Genomic DNA, 20,015 nt, shown 5'->3' with positions numbered 1-20,015 from the left:
GGAAGGCTCTGAATGCGTGTTCCCAGCGGCATTCTGGAACACTTGCACCTGTTCCTGTCCCCCCATCTGAGTCAAGAGTCTCATGTGCTCTCCGCGGAGAGGTTGGTTCATACAGCAAAGGTGTTGGCTGCACCTCAGCTGGCGCCTGACTTGTGCTGCTGGCCCAGGGCGGGGTTGAGAAGCTCTTTTTTCTTGTGTCAGAATTTGTCTTTATGCCATCGTTGATTTGTCTTTTTAAAATGCATTCCCCCCGTCAGTGTTGTTTAGCTATTAAATCAAGACTTTATTTATTTATCCATTTAGCGTCGGGATCTCGCCACGTCACCTGGGCTGGACTCAAACTGCTGGGCTCCAGTGACCCTCCCGCCTAGGGCTCCCGAGTGGCTTGGACTAGAGGTGCCACTGTGCGTGGCTAAGCCTTTATTTTTTAACGTCTTCCTAATACTCTAAACCTATGCTGTTGAGTATAGTAGCCACTAGCCGCATACGGCTATTTAAATTTAAAGTTAAAAATAATGAAAAGTGTTTTCCTTGGTGGCACAAGTCACGTTTCGGCAGCTCAGTAGCCAGACGTGGCTGCGCTGGACAGCCCCGACACAGGACGTCGTCGCTGCGGGAGTCCTGCAGACAGAGCTGGGTTTCTGATTGCTTTTGCCTGGGTTTTTAAAAAATGTTCTCTAGAGCTACAGGTGGCATTTGCAAATTTTAAAATCTGTTTTCATCTGTCACTGTTTCCTACTCATTTATGAATCAATTGGAAATATTATATAAAATATACATAATTTGAAATACTTTACTGTTCATAAAAAACCTAAATACAACATTTTTGTGCTTCCTAGGGTGCAGACATATGTCGGCTTTGGCGTATCCACCAAGCTCTGTATTGCTTTGATTATGACTTGGAGGAAAGTAGAGAAATTAAAGATATGCTCCTTGAGTGCTTCATGAATATTAATCACATCAAGAAAGAAGAGGTAAGGAGGTTTTCTTTTTCAGTCTGTCCGTGAGCTGCTTTTTAATAGATCCTCTTCCTAAATTCATGTTGCTGTTTACGCTGTGCTCAGTGTTTTCCTGAGAGATTATTACATATTTATTGCATGTCATTTTTACCACACGCGGTACTAAAGCAAACATTTTACAAGTCCTTATTTTGTCATTAGATTGGATGGTAACAGGTGGCTAGAGGTGAGTCCTGGGGGAGCCATAATTGCATTTTAAATTAAGAATGATTAAAAAGAAGGTTGGAAAAGCACTTCCCTGTGGATGGGACCTGGCCTTCTGCCCTAATTCCACTTTAGTTGGCTTGTGCTCAAAACCGTCCTTGCACTGCATTCTCTGTTTCTCCGCCCACCTGTCCAGCGAATCCCAGGGAGGTCTCTGGCGCCCGGCGGCGCTGCCCGTGCTGGGCCCCTCCCACAGGTGGCTACTGAGCACTTGAGACGGAGCCTGAGTGAGATGTGCCTTATGTGTATAAAACAGCTCATCAGTAATTTTCATATTTATCATATACCTAATAAAATGATAATATTTTGGCTATATTATTTTACATAAGATGTTAAAATTAATTGAATTTTCTGTATTAACAAAGTTTGTACAGCTCCACAGTGCTGGGGTCCTCCCGTAGTTGATTATTGAGCACCGACTGTAAGCCCCGGCTGCAGAGGTGACGGAGCCTTCCACGTGCCTTTGCCTTGGGGTGCCTGTGGCCTCACAGGTGCACCTCATGAGACTGCACACCTGGAATTCCAGCTTGACAGGCACTTAGCGTCTTAACCACGAGTCCTTACTTTCCTCGTTTATAAATGAGGAGATGAAATGAACTGATAATTCAATTCTATCACTACCCGCAAATGCTAGACTTAAAGTCTTCTTAGGGTTGCGGTTGCACTGCTGCCTCATGGAGCCGGAGCGAAATGTTCGTGGACCGTGGCGAATGTCTGCCGACGTTGCTCAGCCCTCCATGGGAGGCGGCTTCCAAGGCCCCAACGCTGTGCAGCTGTGGGCTGGGTCCCCGCTCAGCCTCAGCGCTCATATTCCACCTTGTAACTGTGTGCGCTTCCTTTTTAGCAATAGCTAACTTTTAACATTATTAGACATTCATAGAATTGTTATTGGGAACTTTCTATTTGGTTGCAGTTTTGACATCATGTCCTTTTTATTTATAGGGAAGAAGATTTCTTAGTTCTCTCTTCAATTGGAATATAAACTTTATTAAAATGATCCATGGGACCATTAAAAACCAGTTAGAGGGATTACAAAAGTAAGTATTAAGGGTAATTAAAATTTTTTGCTGTCTTAATCTGGTTTTGAAAGATTCTATTTGATTTGACTTTTTTTTTTTTTGGAAACAAGTTCTTGCTCTGTTGCCCAGGCTGGAGTGCAGTAGTGTGATCATAGCTCACTGCAGCCTCCAGCTCCTTGGGCTCAAGCAGTGCTCCTGCCTCAGCCTCCTGAGTAGCTGGGACTGTAGGCGCCACCATGCCCAGCTAATTTTTTCTACATTTTTTTGTAGAGATGGGGTCTCACTATGTTGCCCAGGCTGGTCTTGAATTCGTGGCCTCAAGTGATCCTCCTGTCTCGGCCTCCCAAAGTGCTGGGATTACAGGTGTGAGCCACCATGCCTGGCCTTGTATGACTTTTAAAAGTTATATTAATGTATTGGAAGCTTTAGAAATTATATTTTATAGTTGTGTTATTAATACTTATTTTGTGCCATTGTATTACTGGATAGTTTTTTTCCTTCTGTAGGAAATCATTCATTTTCAGTAATGACCATTGAAATTAAGATTTTAAATTGTGTAGTTCTTTAAATAGTCAAATTGTTTGCCAGTTAAATCTTAGCCCCACTGACAATAACGCCCATGTCACTGGTACTTCCGATGACATTTTGAGGGAATCTGGCCTGGGTTGTGTGGCTGGGGGGCAGGAGCCTGCAGGGTCCACGTGCCCCGAGGGGAAGGCTGTGGAGTGCTCAGTCTGCATTTCAGATTTCGTCCTCACAGCTGTCTCTCGAGGAGGGCTTTGGTTGTTGACTCTCCCACTGACGGGTAGCTTTGTAAGTACGAAGTTGGGATTTGGTTCTGGATTCCTGATTGCAGAGCTCCTGTTGTACACTAGATTGCTTTCTCATATTTCCTCATCTTCAGAATATTTGGGGTTGAACTAATAGATTTCTAAATGTCTATGATTCTAAAGTCAGTTCTAGTATTTTAGGACTTTTGTACCTGAGGAATTAGTAGCCTGGAAAGTCCAAAATGACTCCAAGTCAAAAGTTTGTTTGTGTTTAAATTTTTTTGGTTTTGGGCTTATGTTCTCATAGTTTCACAGAAAATAGTGAAGTTCCAGGTAAGCCTCGGCTGAGGAGGAGGAAGTAGGTTGTCACTTCCATTTCCCTTCCCAAAACTCTTTTTGCTCTACTGGAGCCACAGGTGAGTGTTAGCAACACCTCTGCAGAGACCGTGCAAAGGCACTAATCTAAACTGAGTCCCTTCTTCCCTACGGTAGGAGAGTATCTAAATGATACATGGTAAAAGTATAATTCTGTAAACTTACATTACAATATTTTGGTCTTTTTTAATAGGTCTTTGATGGTACACATTGCAGACATTTATTTCAGAGCTTGGAAAAAGGCTTCAGGGAAAATATTGGAGGTATTTTAATTTTATTAAATATTAACACTTATTTTTATTGATTTTAGTTACTAAATAAGTAATCAAGGAAGGGTTAGTTAAGACTTGTGTTCATGCGCTCTGTCAAGTTAAGCCAGTAAAGAAGATCTGTGTGGTGGGAAGGACACCCAGTTCTCGCGGGCCCTCGAGTGGCGCGGCTCACTGGGAGGTGGCCGAGGGAGGCTGAGCTGTACCTCTCGTCACTGGGTAGCTGTCGGCATACACTGACCGGCACGTGGGGGTGTTGGGCCCTTGGATTGTGGCCAGTCTGTATTGAGAAGTGTTGCAAGTATAAGAAACACACCGTATTTCATATGGAAAAAGAAGAATATAAAATATATCAGTAATACTTTTTAAAAATATTGATTACAAATTGAAATGATAGTGGTTTGGATATATTGGGTTAAACAAAATACAATCGGCCCTCTGCGTCTGTGGGTTTGCATTCGTGAATTCAACCAACCATGGATCAAACATATTTGGGGAAAAAAATGAGCATGTATAGACTTCTTTTTCTTGTCATTACTCCCTAGAAATACAATATAATAACTGTTTACATGCCATTTACATGCATCATGTGTTATGAGTAATCCAGAGATTTGGAGTGTGCGGAGGCTGCGGGTGGGTTATGTGCAAATGCACCACTTTGTATGGGGCTTGGGCGCCTGTAGACTGTGGTGTCCCAGGAAGGTGCTAGAACCAGTCCCCCACGGATACCGAGGGACAACTACGTTATTCAAATAATTTTACCTGTTTCTTTTATCTGTTTTTAATGTGGCCACTGGAAAATGTGACAATGCGTTTGTGGCTCGCATTGTTTCTGCTGGACGGTGCCGTTCAGTCCTCATGTCATTTCTGCTAGTTCACCTCCCTTTGTTACCTTACTTAAGGGCCTAAAAAGCCACAATGTGGCCTTAAGGCTGCAGGTTCCCCACCCCTTCTTTTTTTTTGAAACCTCTGCCATCCACATGTTGAAGACAGTGGGTCAGTTGTCCTGTAGAATGTCCACGTTCTGCTAGCCAGCTCTGAAGGTCTGGGTTCAACTTTCAAGGCCCAGTAACTTCCCAGCTAGTGCTGTGTGTCTCATACTTCCTCCAGGCCACGGGCTGTGTAAGTCGTCCCACGTCAAGCGATGCTAAGATTTATCAGTGTCTTCAGGTGAAGGCGATTTTCAGAGGTAATGGAGCAGGTTAATATTCATGGCAGTGTTTCCTCTGGTCCTTCCCTAAGGCCATGCAAGTCCTGCATGCACGTGAGGGGGACACAGAGTCGGGTGACAGACCCTGTGGTCCACTGGGGTTTGGGCTGCTCTTGGGGGCTTGGCCTCTCCTCAGCTGCCATACTCAGCAGCTCCCACACCGGCCCAGACCAGCCCTTCTCAGCAGCAGCCCCAAAAGATCTTGCTTCGGTCTGGAATCGGCCTCCACCACAGAGGTAGCTCTCTTTCGGTTCTGGGGAGGCGGCTGGAACAGGTTTGGTCTCCGGAGGCTGTCCAGGCTGGGGGGATGCACGAGGGGCTCTACACACGCCACTCCCCCCGTCTCTGGACTTTGGTTAGAACGGATGCGAGTGGAGGGTAGAACTTACCTTGCCATTTGACACAGATCTGATATTCAGTCAAATGAGACAGAAGCAGCTAAGCGTTCTCCTTGGTATATGAAAACTAAAGAAATTCTAAGAAGTAAGGGCGTAGAATAAGAAATCTCTGGTGAAAGGTTCTAGGTTTTCCTCGTGAAACACAGGATGCTTGAGCGCTGCCCCGCCTGTCAGGTCACCTGTGGGACCCGTGCCCAGCGCCTTGCATCACATTTGTCGTTTCAGACGATCGAAAACGAGTGCATCCAGGACCTCATGTTCCACGGGATCCACCTTCCCCGGAAGTCCCCAGTGCACTCCAAAGTGCGGGAGGTGAGCCAGGCTCTCAGTCGCACCAGCTGTGAACAGACTGTTTTTGAAACACTGTCTCTTCCGTTGTGTTTCTAGATCACTGTTGGGGTTAAATTGAGCTTTCCCAGGCATCTGTCAGAGGGATTTCTCAGGGTCTTGATATCTGGTGTCTGGCAGTTTTATTCCTACTGCGAAGTTTTAATGAGGAAAGCAAAGGTATATCGTTGTGAAGATAGTCCACTTTATTTGAGCAACCTTTAATTCAGTTCTCTGACTGAAGAATTTCTAGAATCATCACTTTTTGCCACTATTACTGTTTCAAAGATCTTAGAGGATGTTTGAAATTATTTTTATTACTTTTAATTTAAATTTTTTTTTCATTATTTTTCTTCTTCTTCCAGCATGCACAGTTTCCAAATTTTTATTACTTACTTTTATACATTAAATTCCCATTTTGGTGTTCAAACCAAATGGAATAAATGTTTCAATACTTTCTCTTGATAAGATGTTTTGTTTTTAGAAGGTAATCTCAGAATGTAGGTAGCAATTTTGTAAGTGGTTTGACTACAGAAGGCGCTACCCTCAGTGTCAATACACCAGCAGGTGCCAGATTGACCGTGGCGGTCCCGGCAAGGGGACGTGGGAGATGTGGTCTGAGTGTTCGGTGCAGTCCAGCAGATCTGTTGGTCACAGGATTCACAGGGAGGCTGCGCTTGCTGGCTGTCGCTTTTAGCAACCACGTTGTCAAGAAGCGAGCTGGACAGAGGCTACCTTTTTCTTTGTTTTTTGTATAGTGAGATTACTATTTGTGTAGTATGAATATATTACTTATATTAATTTTGAATGGATAAGAAAACATTTCTTTATATTATTAATGATTTAGTTTGTTACCCAAGGATTAAGAACTCAGAGATTTATCTAGATCACTGAGTTTCCCAGAGGGTTTAAAAATTATGATTTCATATATTTAGGATAAATATATTAAATGAATCTCTCCACCCCTCCCCCAATCCCAGTGTGGCTTTATTTAGTTGTAGTCAGTTTGGGTTATTTATTTCACATATATGATTTGGCGCTTCAAATTCTGTTTAGTAATAAAGAATTGCATCATGTTAAACTACACAAAAAATTTGACATAGTTGCTTCACTCTTGGTACCAAAAAACTAATGACTTTTTTTCATATCTTATTTCTTCTTGTGGTAGTTTTAGTAATTAAGATATTATAAGTATAGATATAACTATTTGGTAAGTTTATGGAAAAAAGCACAAAAATAATTCAAAGGAAGAATATTAGATTCACTTTTCAAGTGAAATGTATTACTGGACTTGAAGTAATTGTTTCTAATGTGTATAACACATTATAGCTTCTTTCTCAAATTGTTTTTTATTTGATAAGTATTAAATTTATCTGATACATCATCTTACTGATATGCTGAAAGAAACTTCACGTAGTTCTTCAGACATCATTTGGAGGTAGAAATCCTGATAATGTTGATGCAGATGTTCTAGAATTAGTTGGTAGCCAATGGTTACACAACTCTGAACATGCTACAAGCGACTGAATTGTACACTGTGAAAGAGTGAATTTTATGGCATGTGGCATAGAAGATCTTTCTATGGAGCGAGTATACCACTGATACCAGAACTTGATGATACTGTGCACAAAAAAAGCAGACTACAGACCCAGGTCGCCATCATTAAAAGCTCCAAAATAATAATCAGAAAAAATAATCTCCAGACAGCAGTTCTTTTAGGGTAAAGTTGATACAAGCAGCTCACTTAAGGGACGGGCTGTTGTGAGACCAAGTCTCACCCTTGCCGGGTGCCGCAGTGTGACCGTAGCTCCTGCAGTCTGGATGTGCAGGCACGAGCCACTGCGCCCGGCCGGGGCTGTTGTTCCATGGCCTGTTTAATTCTAAAATTTTTCCCGTTTTCGCCAATAAATTTTACTTCCCAGCGTGTGAGTTAAAGAAGTCAGGCAAAGGTGGTTGATGCTGGGAATAAGCATCTGTAAGGAATTGCAGGAAGGTTCTGGCCGGAAGGAAGAAAAGGACAGGAAGCTGCAGGAGTGGCCGTTTCAGTCACTCGCAGGTTCCGGGAGGTGAAGCTCCTGCAGCGAGGGGTCCTGTGGTGGCTCCTCCTTTGCTGCCCTGTCTTGACATAGCCGCGCTGCGAGTTGCTGACACAGGTTCAGTCAGAGCGTCTTGGCCAGAGGGGGTTGGGACCCTCCCCCAGGCAGATGCCTCCCTGCACCTTTCTGTGCCACCCCAAGGGTCAGGGGTCAAATAGCCAGCCCTAAGGTTATGTGGCTGTTGGTCAACTGTGGAGATGGGCCCAAACCATTCTATAGCTCGGGGTCATCGATCTTTATCTCTGCATGTGGAGTGCTGTCCTGCGTCCTGTGGCTGGTCTGGTTGGGGCATCTGGTTGGGGCATCGTCCTGAGGTGGTGTCGTGGCCCCCTGCGGTGCAGAGAACAGCCCCCTCCAGGTTGGTCGTTTCAGAGCAACGTTGCAGCCTGTCTTCCTTCTCTTCTTTATTTTTTGGCCCTTAGGTGCTGAGTTACTTTCACCATCAAAAGAAAGTTCGCCAGGGTGTAGAAGAGATGCTTTACAGATTATATAAACCCATCCTCTGGAGAGGATTAAAGGTATGCATTTTAAACAGTTTATCCATGTGTGGAAGGCACTAATTATGCTTATGAGTTCAGCAAACTCTAATTCAAAGTTGTTAATTGGCTTATAAAAATAAGATTTTTGACTGAGTACTTTGTGGAATTTTGGAAAAATGTTTTTTTCTTTTATCAAAAGCAGTTCTTGGGTACATTTAACTGGAAATTTGGATGACTTTAGTGCTGACCGCACAGGTGTTTGAAGGAAACGGGCTGTGGAGGGGACTGGCGGCACTCAGTGAAGAGCCCGCGGGGGCCTCGCGGCTGTAGGAGGGCAGAGGCGGCCTGGCGTCCGCTGTTGGGACGCAGTGGTGACCGTTTCTTTGTGACATGAGGGGGCTTTGCAGCAAGGAAGCTGATTTTTTTTTTTTTTAAGTAATCTATTGACATTGAACGGAGAGTTCTGCTTAGTTTAAGGAAGGCCTTACAAAGTTTGGTCAATTTAAGTGTTATAATTGTTTTTATTTGTAAATAAGTGTGTTGAGTCATAAAAGTGCTACTTTGGGAACACTGGACTTAGGCCTTTGTATGTTAACTCTCTGGATTCTGAAGTACTTTTTGTTATCACAGGCCAGAAACTCTGAAGTTCGCTCAAACGCTGCGCTGTTGTTTGTTGAAGCATTTCCTATCAGGGATCCAAGCCTCCGGGCGGCTGAGATGGATGGTGAAATTCAGAGGCAGTTTGAAGAACTCTATGTACGTATGTCGTGTGGTTGAGCGACTGTGGGTCAGCCCTGTGCAGGCGCACGCTTGGCGCTCGCGTGGGGTCCCCCGCCTGCTGTGCGGCCAGCTCTGCCCACAGGGCCTGCTCTCCAGACCTCATCCTTTCTTCTGAGAAAGGCCTATTCCCTCCTGGGACCTTCTGCAACAGTGTGGCCTGCTTTTTCTCTTCCTCTGAGTCGCTTCTGGGACATTTAATTACCACCTCGTGTGGTTTTAAACATTTCATGTGTGTTCTTATTGTTTCCCCAGTGAGAGGTGGTGTCACCTAGTGGGTAGAGCATGCGCTCTGGTGTCAGGACCCCTGCGTTTGAGTCCATCGCTCTCACTTAATAGCTGTCTGACTTTGGGCAAGTTCCTTAACTTCTCTGTGTCATTGCTACTGTAAAGCTGTTGGATAGTGTAATGAACAGACCTTGCTCATGTTTCAGGGCAAGCCTGTAGACAATGCCTGAGCGGTGCATGTGGGCCACGGCCGGCCAGTCTGCAGACTCACTGCGTGAGGAGCGGGTCCGAGACCCTGCCCTCGGCAAAGCCTTGCAGATGGGGCGCAGCAAACGAGGCGCCACGTGTTTCTGGCTGGTTCTCGTAAACACTCTGAGATCCAGGAATCTGTACGTTTCTGTGGCTTCAAGTGTCTGTCGTGAAGGTGTGAATCCCCAGAGTGCCGATGTGTAAAGCAAACGTTGACGCAAAGGGAGCTGACTTAAGATTTTCAGGCCTTTCCCCTCCTACCTGCAGAGCCTGTTAGAAGATCCTTACCCGATGGTCCGCTCCACAGGGATCCTTGGTGTTTGCAAAATAACCTCCAAATACTGGGAGATGCTGCCTCCGACCATTCTCATCGACCTCCTGAAGAAGGTGACGGAGGAGCTGGCGCTCGACACTAGCTCCGCCGACGTGCGCTGCTCTGTCTTCAAGGTGCGGTTCTACAGTTGTACCAGCAATGTTGACTCATAGAGCAGTCAGAAAACAAGGAGAAGGAAAAAGGTAGAAATGACCCATAGTCCTATTCCACGGAGACAACACCGTTGGCGTTTTTGTTGTATATCCAAAGTGAGGCTTTTAAAAACCAAATTAAAAGTATTTTCAACACACAAACAGTGGCTATTGGAAATAACAGTAGTTTTTAGTGTGTGGCAGGAAGGTCCCAGCACCATCGGATTTGTCCTTCTCTGTCTCTGTGCAACGTCTTGGAGCAAAGGCACATGTGTGAGCCGGTCCTCGGTCTGTCAGCACAAAATGGGCCACGTGCATCGGGCCGTTGAGCCGTGGAGCTCATGGCCTTGATGTTGGTGGCGCATGGTGCTGCCCAGTGGTTTCCAGCTCTGGAGGGGGGTCGCTGCGCATCTTGGCGAGCACGGAGGGCCAGGCCCGCCCCTGCTCTGCGAGGCCCCAGTGTCCCCCCCACCCTCACTGCTGTGGTCCCCGCACAGCACCATGAGGCTGGTCCTTGCCCAGTTCAGGAGTCTCCTTGTTACCTCACAGGTGACACATGCATAACAGTCCTCTTTACAGCGGGATCGTGCTGTGAGTGCTTTGCGTAGAGCCTACATAGAGTGTACTTGGATTGACTTGAGTCATTTAAATATTCCGTCCCTGCCTGTTCCCTGGTCTGCTGTGAAGTGTCTTCCAGGTCCTTGTGTCACTGAGGCGCTTCTCGCCAAGGTCAGTTTCCCACGACAATTTCTCCTTTTGGTCTCTGAGCAGAATTTGAACCAAGACTGTCCCCTGTCCTTCGGGACAATGTTGTGATCCTTCTTTCCCTCCACCTGCCCTGTCGTGGTGGATCCTCTTACCCTGTCGGCTGAGGGCCGGGCTTCCGGGGACCTACCTGCTCCTTGTGGTGGTGGCCCACCCTGGCACTCTGATTTCCAGCCGTGGCTCTGCCTGCGGTCCGTGCGGCTGGGCTCAGTTCACAGACGAGCATCTGCCCGGCAGGTGGCTCTGACGTGGAGGTGACCCGCGGCATGGACGAGGGTGCACCACGGGCGCCCCTGGGAAGGGAGGGAAGTTCAGCTGCAAGGCAGCCTGTGAAGGCACCGGGCTGCGCTAAGGGATGCGGCTCCTACCGCGTGCTGATCCCTGGTGGTGTGGTGGGGGAGGGTGGCAGAGCGCGGGGGTGGCCTTGACCAAGGTGGGTGTTGGTGGTGGGGGCAGATGAGTCACAGTCACCTCAGACCGTCCTTGGGCACAGTGCTTTAGAAGAGGAGCAGATGCACTTGAATTTTTAAAAAAATTATTATACACTAAAATATACTTTTGTGGCATACCATGTGTACCTTTAATGAGACTCTCAAAAACATCCTTTGTCCTAATAACTGAGAAGAAAGGGCAGCAGAGCCTGAGGTGTGCATGCGCTCGGATTCTGGGCTCTGGCCTCAGCCTGGCCTGGGTGGGCACTTCGCCCCTGTCCCACGGAGGAGCGCCGCCTGCTGGTCTGGGCGCAGTGTGGCCGGCCCGGGGGTGCGGGTCTTAAACCACACCGGGGCCTGCCCCTCCAGTTTTCATGCAATATCAAGTCAGGAAATACAGAGAATTTATGTGCTGTTAAAAAAAATAAAAGGGTCTGGGTGTGGTTCCGCATACCTGTACTTCCAGCACTTTGGGAGGCTGAGGCAGGAGGGTTGCTGGAGCGCAGGAGTTGAAGCAGCTGTGAGCTACAATTGCACCACTGCACTGCAGCCTGAGTGACAGAGTGAGACCCTGTTTCTAAAAAAATAAAGGATTCTTGGATGCAGTGTCTTTGGAGACCACACTACCAGCAGTTCTGTGTTTCTTTCAATTTTTGAAAGTACACTAATTCATTAAAGGTGAGCTTTTTACATGACAGCGTTTTAGGAAGGGTCATTTTCTATAGGCATGTTTGTCTCGCTGGTAACTCTAGTGGAGATGGATCTGTCATCGAGCACCCTGTGACCCGTGTGTCCTCCCTGCAGTGTCTGCCGATGGTGCTGGACAACAGGCTGAGCCACCCGCTGCTGGAGCAGCTCCTGCCCACTCTCCGGTACAGTCTGCACGACAACTCGGAGAAGGTGAGGGTGGCGTTCGTGGACATGCTGCTGAAGATCAAGGCCGTGAGGGCTGCCAAGGTGGGTCAGCTGCATGTGGGCTCCTCCGACGGGGGACGGGCCACTCTCACCCCAGAGGCTGAGTGATCTCATCAAAACTGATGACTGCTGTGTTTGACCAATTGCACGTGTCGTAATGTTTTGTGTTTTTAGTTGGATATTTTAGAAATATTACCAATATGTGTTTTCTTTGTAAAGGTATTAACATAAGCAACCCCACCTTGCGTTGTGTTTTTATCACGTGTACAAGTTTGTATTGAACCATTTCATGTAATGGTCACCTACCTGGTACCCAGTAAGCACCTAATTACGGGTTGAAAAGTGCTGATTATGATCCTTCCCCCTTTATAGAAGGAGGGAGGAGGTGCTCGCTTTACAGTAGATGTGCAGTCGGCATTTTGTAAACTACTGGAGTGATGGTTCTTTTAGCTCTAGTTCTGTTCAACTTTTGGATAAAAATGTTGGTTAAAATATTCTTGAATTCATTATTACTTGGTACCACTGTGAGCTTTCTTTTTCCACAGAATAGTTCTCGGAAATTTGCTTTAAAGCGTTTACAGGATTTAGGAGCAGGCTGGCGTGTCCGTGAGTGTAGACAGACTTGTGCGTTCACGTGGGAGTACTGAAGGAAGAGGATGTTTTCATGGGGCATGCAGGGAAATGCCTCTAAGAGGTATAAGCATAACAGTGCAGTGTGGGGTGTTCATAGCGTGCTACCGGCTATGTGAAATGGAGAACATATGTACACGCGTGCATTTGCTCAGATACAGATCCTATGTTCCTGGAAGAGAACAATAACTCAGTAGCAGGTGCCTGAGGTGAGGCGATTGGAAGTCCAGGGACAGGAATGATGACACCTTGTCACTCACTGCATGTAGTAGATGTTGCTTTATGCTTTTTGCATTTTGATCTGTGGATTTTCTTGTTTGTTTTTTGAGATGGTCTCTCTTGCCTGGGCTGGAGTACTCCGGTGTCATCGCAGCTCACTGCAGCCTCAAACTCTTGGCTGGAGAGATCCTCCCACCTTGGCCTCCCAGAGTGCTAGGATTACAGGCGTGAGCCAACATGCCTGGCCCCTGATTTTTTTTTTTTTTAATAAAAAAATTGTATTTACTTAGAAGCATTCAGAATGTCAACAAAACAACTGCAACTTTTTTTTTGCAATTACAGAGTGGTATTCAGTTAACAGAACAACAATTATTTTATTTAAGCTGCATTAGAAAAAACTAAAGATGAAAAAACTACCATCCCCATATATAACTTACTTGTGCTGTGCACCAACAAGAATCTGCTTTAAATTTCCATGCCAATTTACAACTCCCATACTGTACCAGGCAAGGTTAGTGGCTATTGAAAATACCACCAGGACAGGGCTAGCTAAAGACACATTCGGTAGTGTGTTAACTATACAAAAAAAGACACTGTACAGTTTAAAAACAAATCTTACACAGCTTTACATTTCAATTTTTTTCTTTAAAAGGAGTGAGTTGTGTACAGGGGGGTTAAATGCTTTATAGACAAGAAAAAAAACTGTGCTAGAACCAACTTATTCATCATCTTCATCTTCTTCATCTTCCTCCTCCTCTTCATCTTCTTTATCTTCCTCATCTTCCTCCTCTTCCTCCTCTTCTTTCTTTTTCTTGCTTTTTTCAGCCTTGACAACTCCCTTCTTTGCTGCATCAGGCTTTCCTCTAGCTCGGTGTGCAGCAATATCCTTTTCGTACTTTTCCTTCAGCTCTGCAGCCTTCTTTTCATGAGGCTGCTTGTCATCTGCAGCATGTCATTCCACATCTCTCCCAGTTTCTTTGCAGCATCACCAAGGGATAGGCCAGGATGTTCTCCTTTGATTTTAGGGCAATATTTAGAACAGAACAAGAAAAAGGCCGAAGGAGGCCTCTTGGGTGCACTGGGATCCTTGAACTTCTTTTTTGTTTCCGGTTGAGGAGGGATATAGGTTTTCATTTCTCTTTCATAAAGGGCCTTGTCCGCCTTTGCCATATCTTCAAATTTTCCTTTCTCTTTAGCAGACGTGGTCTTCCACCTCTCTGAGCACTTCTTAGAAAACTCTGAGAAGTTGACTGAAGCATCTGGGTGTTTCTTCTTGTGCTCCTCCCGGCAAGTTTGCACAAAGAATGCGTGTGATGACATTTTGCCTCTTGGCTTCTTAGGATTCTCCTTGGCCCATGTTTAGTTATTTTTCCTCAGCGAGGCACAGAGTCGCCCAGTGCCCGTCCGGCTCTCACTTGCCCTGGCGCTGTCTGTATGGAGCTCAATGTACTGCAATGGCTTCTGATTTTTTTATGTTAGAAAAAAACCAAAGCTATTTTGAGTGATCTATGTGGTGTGAATACCCACCCACTTGTGTTTCTTTGGTGCTTTGTTGAACATCACTGTGGACTGTCCTATTCACTGCTGTCTGTCAGCGCCGTGCCTCCTGCCACTGCGTCTTCCAGCACGTCTTGAAGTGCACGTTTCCAGCTTTGCTGCTGCTCTTTCAGAGCTCTTCGGCTGTTTTAGGTCCTTTGCCTTCCACGTACATTTTAGAGTCAGCATGTCACTTTCAGCAAAAAAGCTGACTGCAATTTTGATGGCATTTGTTTCAGTAGCCTACTGAAACTAGTTCTGAATCTGAAAGAGAAATGTTTGGCTTAGTGTTTTGTTCGAAGTGGAGTTCTGTTTGCAGAGGATTTTCGAGGTCATAGCCGGTGAGGGGATGGAGATGGCAGTTGTCATTTGTTAGTGGGGGTCTGCCTAAGTGAACAAGGGCGGTGCCGGGTGGGCCGAGCGACGTGTGGCGTCAGAGCAGAGATGGAACGCAACGTGTCTGCATCCCAGTCTTCCCCTCTGTAAGCGCAAGGCAGAGAGTGAGCCGGCTGGGAGGTCTCTGGGAAGGTTTGTGGTGGGCGCACAAGCTAATTCGCCTGAGAGCTGAGGTTACGGGGGTGCGAATGGCACGGTGGCTGATGAGAGGCAGGTTAGCTGTTGCAGCTGCTGGGAGGGCGTCGTCCACAGGTAGGAGGGACCTGGGCAGTGCCACGCAGGGCTGCCAGGCCCTGGTTGCGCGTGGCTTGGTGACTGGCATGTTGGTCCAGGTGAGGGTCTCCTGCCTGTGGCTTCGGAAGGAATGAGAGCCGTGCTTTCCTTTGCCGGTGGTGCGGTCCCAGGCACTGGGTTGAGCTCCTGGGCCAGGAGATGTCAGCTCTCCCTCCGGTGTGTCTACTTCTTTATTTTTTTAAGAGTCCGGGTCCGGGTACATTGCCCAGGCTGGCCTTGAACTCCTGGGCTCAAGCGATCCTCCTGCTTCAGCCTCCCCAGTAGCTGGCACCACAGGCTCGTGACCCACCCAGCCTGCATTTTATCTGTTTCTGCAGCTGTGCATGGCCTGCGTGCCTCAGCTCTGTTCCTTTTCATGGTGCAGAAAGGCAGCGTAGCAGAACAGACGAGAGCATTGCGATCTTGTGCTTCGTGCTCTAAGCCTCTGTTTCTGTCTATAGAATGGGGATGCTGAGGCCTACTAAGGCCTACTTCTGGGTGGTTGTGAATAAACAGCACAAGAAATGGTAACACAAGCACTTGGTTTAGTGCTTGTCACACTTGGGTGTTTCCAGAAAGGACAAGTGCTGGCAGCATCGTCACCCCCAGCTCTGCGGTGTGACACTCAGGTCACAGCCTGACGCCTCACACCCAGAAGTACTCGATCTGGATTGGCATGTGTTGGTCGGGCAGAGAGGGGCCCAGGCTGCAGTTGGAGATGTTACGATGGTCAGAGCAGGAGTCCTGGTGTTTGTCTCTTTCTCGTTCACTTAAACCCTGAAAGTGCTGCCTCTGGCTTCTGAGCCTTCGGTCAGCTCAGGAGCTTCCTCTGGTGGAACATTCCTGTCTGTGCTGCTGGGGAGCAAGCGCTGGGAGTGCTGTGCTGTCCTCTTCCCCGTGGCTGCTTGAGGCCCTGGGCGATGCTTTGTCTCCCTAGTATGGGGGTTTCAGCAACAGTGTCCCGTATGGGTGGGATGTGGGGTTCGTTGTTGTCTTCATGCCATTAGCTTTTTCAGAAATACCAAGAAGTGTCTGGGTGTCCCAGGACCGTTTCAGGAGGAGGTAAGGGCAGTATCAGGTGCTGCAGAGACCTTGATTCAGTTCAGGGCACAGATAGGGCCGTTTGAATTTGCAGCATGAGGTCATGACGACCTTGGTGAGAACAGCTTCAGGAGGGTGAGTTGGGTGGTAGAGGTGGGCGTAGCACTCAGTGGCTGGCGGGGCAGAGGGGAGCCGGAGGAGGCAGGAGTTCACGTCCAGTGCTGTGTGTGTGCATGTGGAGGGGTTCAAGGGTTGGAACGAGGTGAAAATATCTAAATGCTGATGCAGAAGATTCAGTCGAAAATACTGGAAAGGAATTGGTCTTTGGAGCCATCGGAGGGTGTGGCCCGCCCTGCAGGTAAGGGGCTGGCTCATGTGGGGCCCCGAGGTGTTTCCTTTCTGTTACTCTGTAGTATTTTTCTCTGGTCTTGAATTTGCTGCTCGGAAGTTTGTGCTTTCTGTAGGCACCTTGGGATGCTTTTGAGTAGAGGGACACCGGTCAATTGTGACTTTGCAGGTCGTCTGGCTACGATGTCGGAGATGGTCTGGGCAGCCGGGGCTGGGAAGGGGCCCAGCAATGCTGCCTCTGGGAGTGTCCCTGTCAACACCGTCACCCGTTTTCTTACTTTTCACATTAATAGGCCAGAAGTTATGGTGCGTTAGAAACTTACAAAGTGTTAGATCGATAATCACAGCTGTCCTTTGAGAGTTTACCATACATCAAAAATGGTGCTAAATAATGATAATTGGCCCTCCCAACAGCCTTACACTTGGTGCCTTATGCATTGGTACTTTTTAAAATGTAGATTTATTAATTCTAATTGCTCTACAGAAAAGTCACAGATTCTCTTGTAGTCATCGAGATGAATTTTCTTTCTTTCTTTTTTTTTTTTTTTTTTTGAGACAGAGTCTCAGTGTGTTGCCCGGGCTAGGGTGCCATGGCGTCATCCTAGCTCACAGCAACCTCAAACTCCTGGGCTCAAGTGATCCTCCTGCCTCAGCCTCCCGAGTAGCTGGGACTACAGGCATGTGCCACCATGCCCAGCTAATTTTTTCTCTATATATTATTTTTAGTTGTCCAGATCATTTCTTTCTATTTTTTAGTAGAGATGGTGTCTCGCTCTTGTTCAGGCTGGTCTCAAACTCCTGACTCCTGACCTTGAGCGATCCACCCGCCTCGGCCTCCCAGAGTGCTAGGATTACAGTCGTGAGCCACCGCGCCCGGCTGATAAACTCTTAATACTATGGACATCTAAAGTAAAACTTTTGGATCGTTTTGCAGTGCCCAACTAGACAAGAAAACTGGACTTTAAAAGAAAATCACAAAACGAAGTTTGCCCTTTGTGAGGCGTGTTGTGTCCACTGCACCATGAGGTCCTTGCACTGTAACATTTCAGGTCAATTTCTGAACCATTAGAAAAAACAACGGTTTAGAAGTATGTAGTTCCATTGTATCCTGTGCAAAAAGAAAAACATCATTTGCCGTATAGATGTTCTCATTCCAGACAGACAGGGGTTTAGGAATACATAGCTACATTGTAAACTGTGTTAGAAAATATGCAATTTGTCTCATAGGTATTCTCCTTCTAAGAACATCTATGCGGCTCGCAGCAAACGTTTTTAGAGTGGTCCTTTAACTTTTTCTCATTGCTTTATACTAAAAACCAAAGATGTTCTCTGCTAAAATAAAAAGTTGGCTTCATATTTAATGAATGGTCACTTAGGAGTTTAGCACATTCTTCCAGTGATGTTCACAGGGAGGACGGTGGCTTCCTCACGCCAGTCGGTGATAAGGGCTGCCGTGCCGACCCCTGGATCGTGGGAGCCCGGCTGGCTCAGAAGGAATACCCTCGTCAGTCTGCTGCGCACAGTGCCCTTCTGGCGGTGGCCACACTGTCCGCAGTGTCTTTGCTTTGTAGATCGGATTGGCCGTGACTCAGTTCAAAGCACACGTGCATGTTGAGACACTTAACTTTATATGGAAACCACACTTGTGTTCTCTGTGTGCCCTCATTAATCAAATTAGTTTTTCCTCCTAGTATCTTTTTCCATTACGTTTGCGTAGATAGCACAAAAATACCAAAGCCTGACATGAAATCATCCTTTTTGTGTCGAGGTTGCTCCTTTCAGGAAATCGCCTGTGTCGGTCGCTTGGCAGACTGCTGGGCCGTCTGCTGCAGTCCCCGGCAGGCCTCACGAGCGTGTCCCTTCCCGGCAACTGGCTCGTGGGTCGCGGTGCTGCTGCCATGGGACTGCCTGCTCTGGGGAGAAGGGGAGTTATAAGAGTCCCCTCTGGCTTAAGCCAAACATCCAGAGCAGTGATGACCACACGCCAGCAGCCTAAGCTCGGGAAGATGGAAGTAGCTGCATTTCTTTTAAAACAAACCAAAGTCGCCCTCGACTGTGGGGTCCATGGTGCTCAGTCCTCACAGGGCGCAGGCGGCTGCGCTGACGGGGCGTCTGCAGCTGTGAGCAGAGTGGACTGGGGTTGCCCCCACTCACACTGAGGCTTGTGGTGAAAAGTAACATCCTTTTTTCCCCCCTAATAAGCTCTTTTTTTAGTGATTCTTTTTTTGGTGAGACAGGGTCTCACTCTTGCCTGGGTTGGAATGCAGGGGGGTCATCATAGCAAGTGACCTCTGTTAACAAGTCAGAAGACACAGAGAAAGAAAAGGCATGGTTTTTATAGTGTTATATTCCTAGATAGAAAAAATAATTTATACATTTTGATTTTTAGAGGAGTTTTAGTTCAGATAAATTGTTAAGTTAAAGGATATAGGGTTAATTTGACCTGTAAGGGAGATCTAAGGAAAAAAGTAAAAGAGGTAGGGTTAATTTGGAAGTTATTTGTTTGGTGGGCCTTTTTACTTTTTTTAAATCTCTTTTGTCCTCATCTTTACAGCCTGTGAATAGGCTGGGCTTTTAAAAACAAACTCACTTCCCTAAGAGAGATTCTAAAGTAGGGAGTAAAATCATGTTATGACACGGAAATAGACTTGGCATTCTCTACATTTCTGCTTTCTGTCTCCGGTTCCGAGCCAGGTTTTAAAGAGAGCGCTGTTACCTTTCAGTGGTTGTTATGATTAGATTCTTCGGCAACAACATTGCCTGTGTCCCAGGTTCTGGACAAAACGCTGTCTGTGAACGACGTGGCATCCATGGCGGGCTTGCTGGAGGTCATTGTGATCCTCTGGAAGAGCATTCACAGGAGCATGGAGAACAACAGGGAGGCCCGAGTGTACACCGTCAACAAGTTTGCCGCCGTCCTCCCCGAGTACCTGAAAGTCTTCCAGGTGAGTCTGGACCATCCTGCGAAACGAGGCGTGTTCAGGCTGTGTCTGTGTCTCTGGGTCTGTGAGGGGAGGGTGGGCTGTGTCTCCTTCGTCCCGCAGTCTCCTTCCTGGGGTGCACACCGCGTGTTGCCACCTCCCGACCTCAGCACCCAGAGGAATGTCCGGGGGAGCCCTCAATTCTCCTGTCTCTAATGGTCGGTGATGTCATTTCAGCATCTAATTTGATTTGGGGGGCGTGAGAAAGGATTTGGGGAACACGAAAGTGCTGGTTAGCGCCGAGCTCAGGGCAGTGTCACTGAGGCATTTGGTGGCATCTGGGAAGCAAGCACGTCCCTAAAGAAACTGAATTGTGTCTGTGGTGTTGGGGCAAACATAGCCATGGGTGTGATTTCTTTTTTTGAAAAAATAATTTTTTAACTTTTAGTTGACGAAAGCCTATATATATTTATTGTGCTCAAAATGATGTCTTGAGATAGACACATATCGTGGATCGACTAAACCAAGCTAATAACGTACGTACCACCTCACACACTTGCCACGGTCTGTGGACTTGCTGCCGTGGCTCTGGGCCGTGGTCGTATGGATCTGTGGAAGTTAGGTCTCGAAGGTGCTCCTCCGCCCGAGGCAGTTT

The 20,015-nt window shown here is 46.9% G+C and overlaps 1 protein-coding gene and 1 pseudogene across 1 annotated transcript in view; one reads left to right on the top strand and one right to left on the bottom strand.

Annotated features, from left to right (window-relative positions):
• The window catches only part of NCAPG2 (non-SMC condensin II complex, subunit G2), a 54,156-nt gene that overhangs the window by 10,238 nt on the left and 23,903 nt on the right, over nt 1-20,015 (top strand). The window contains exons 5-12 of the mRNA XM_012658103.1: nt 840-974; nt 2,166-2,260; nt 3,581-3,650; nt 5,490-5,576; nt 8,110-8,205; nt 8,797-8,922; nt 9,688-9,867; nt 11,886-12,038. Coding sequence (XP_012513557.1) covers nt 840-974; nt 2,166-2,260; nt 3,581-3,650; nt 5,490-5,576; nt 8,110-8,205; nt 8,797-8,922; nt 9,688-9,867; nt 11,886-12,038 — 942 coding nt within the window. The remainder of the gene's footprint in view (nt 1-839; nt 975-2,165; nt 2,261-3,580; nt 3,651-5,489; nt 5,577-8,109; nt 8,206-8,796; nt 8,923-9,687; nt 9,868-11,885; nt 12,039-20,015) is intronic.
• On the bottom strand, nt 13,564-15,099 carry LOC105821398 (annotated as a pseudogene).

This window comes from Propithecus coquereli, unplaced genomic scaffold (assembly GCF_000956105.1).
Source record: "Propithecus coquereli isolate 6110/MARCELLA unplaced genomic scaffold, Pcoq_1.0 Scaffold571, whole genome shotgun sequence".
NCBI classification, from domain to species: domain Eukaryota; kingdom Metazoa; phylum Chordata; class Mammalia; order Primates; family Indriidae; genus Propithecus; species Propithecus coquereli.
Note: the sequence above shows the minus strand (reverse complement) of the source record. Positions and strands in the feature narration are given on the sequence as shown.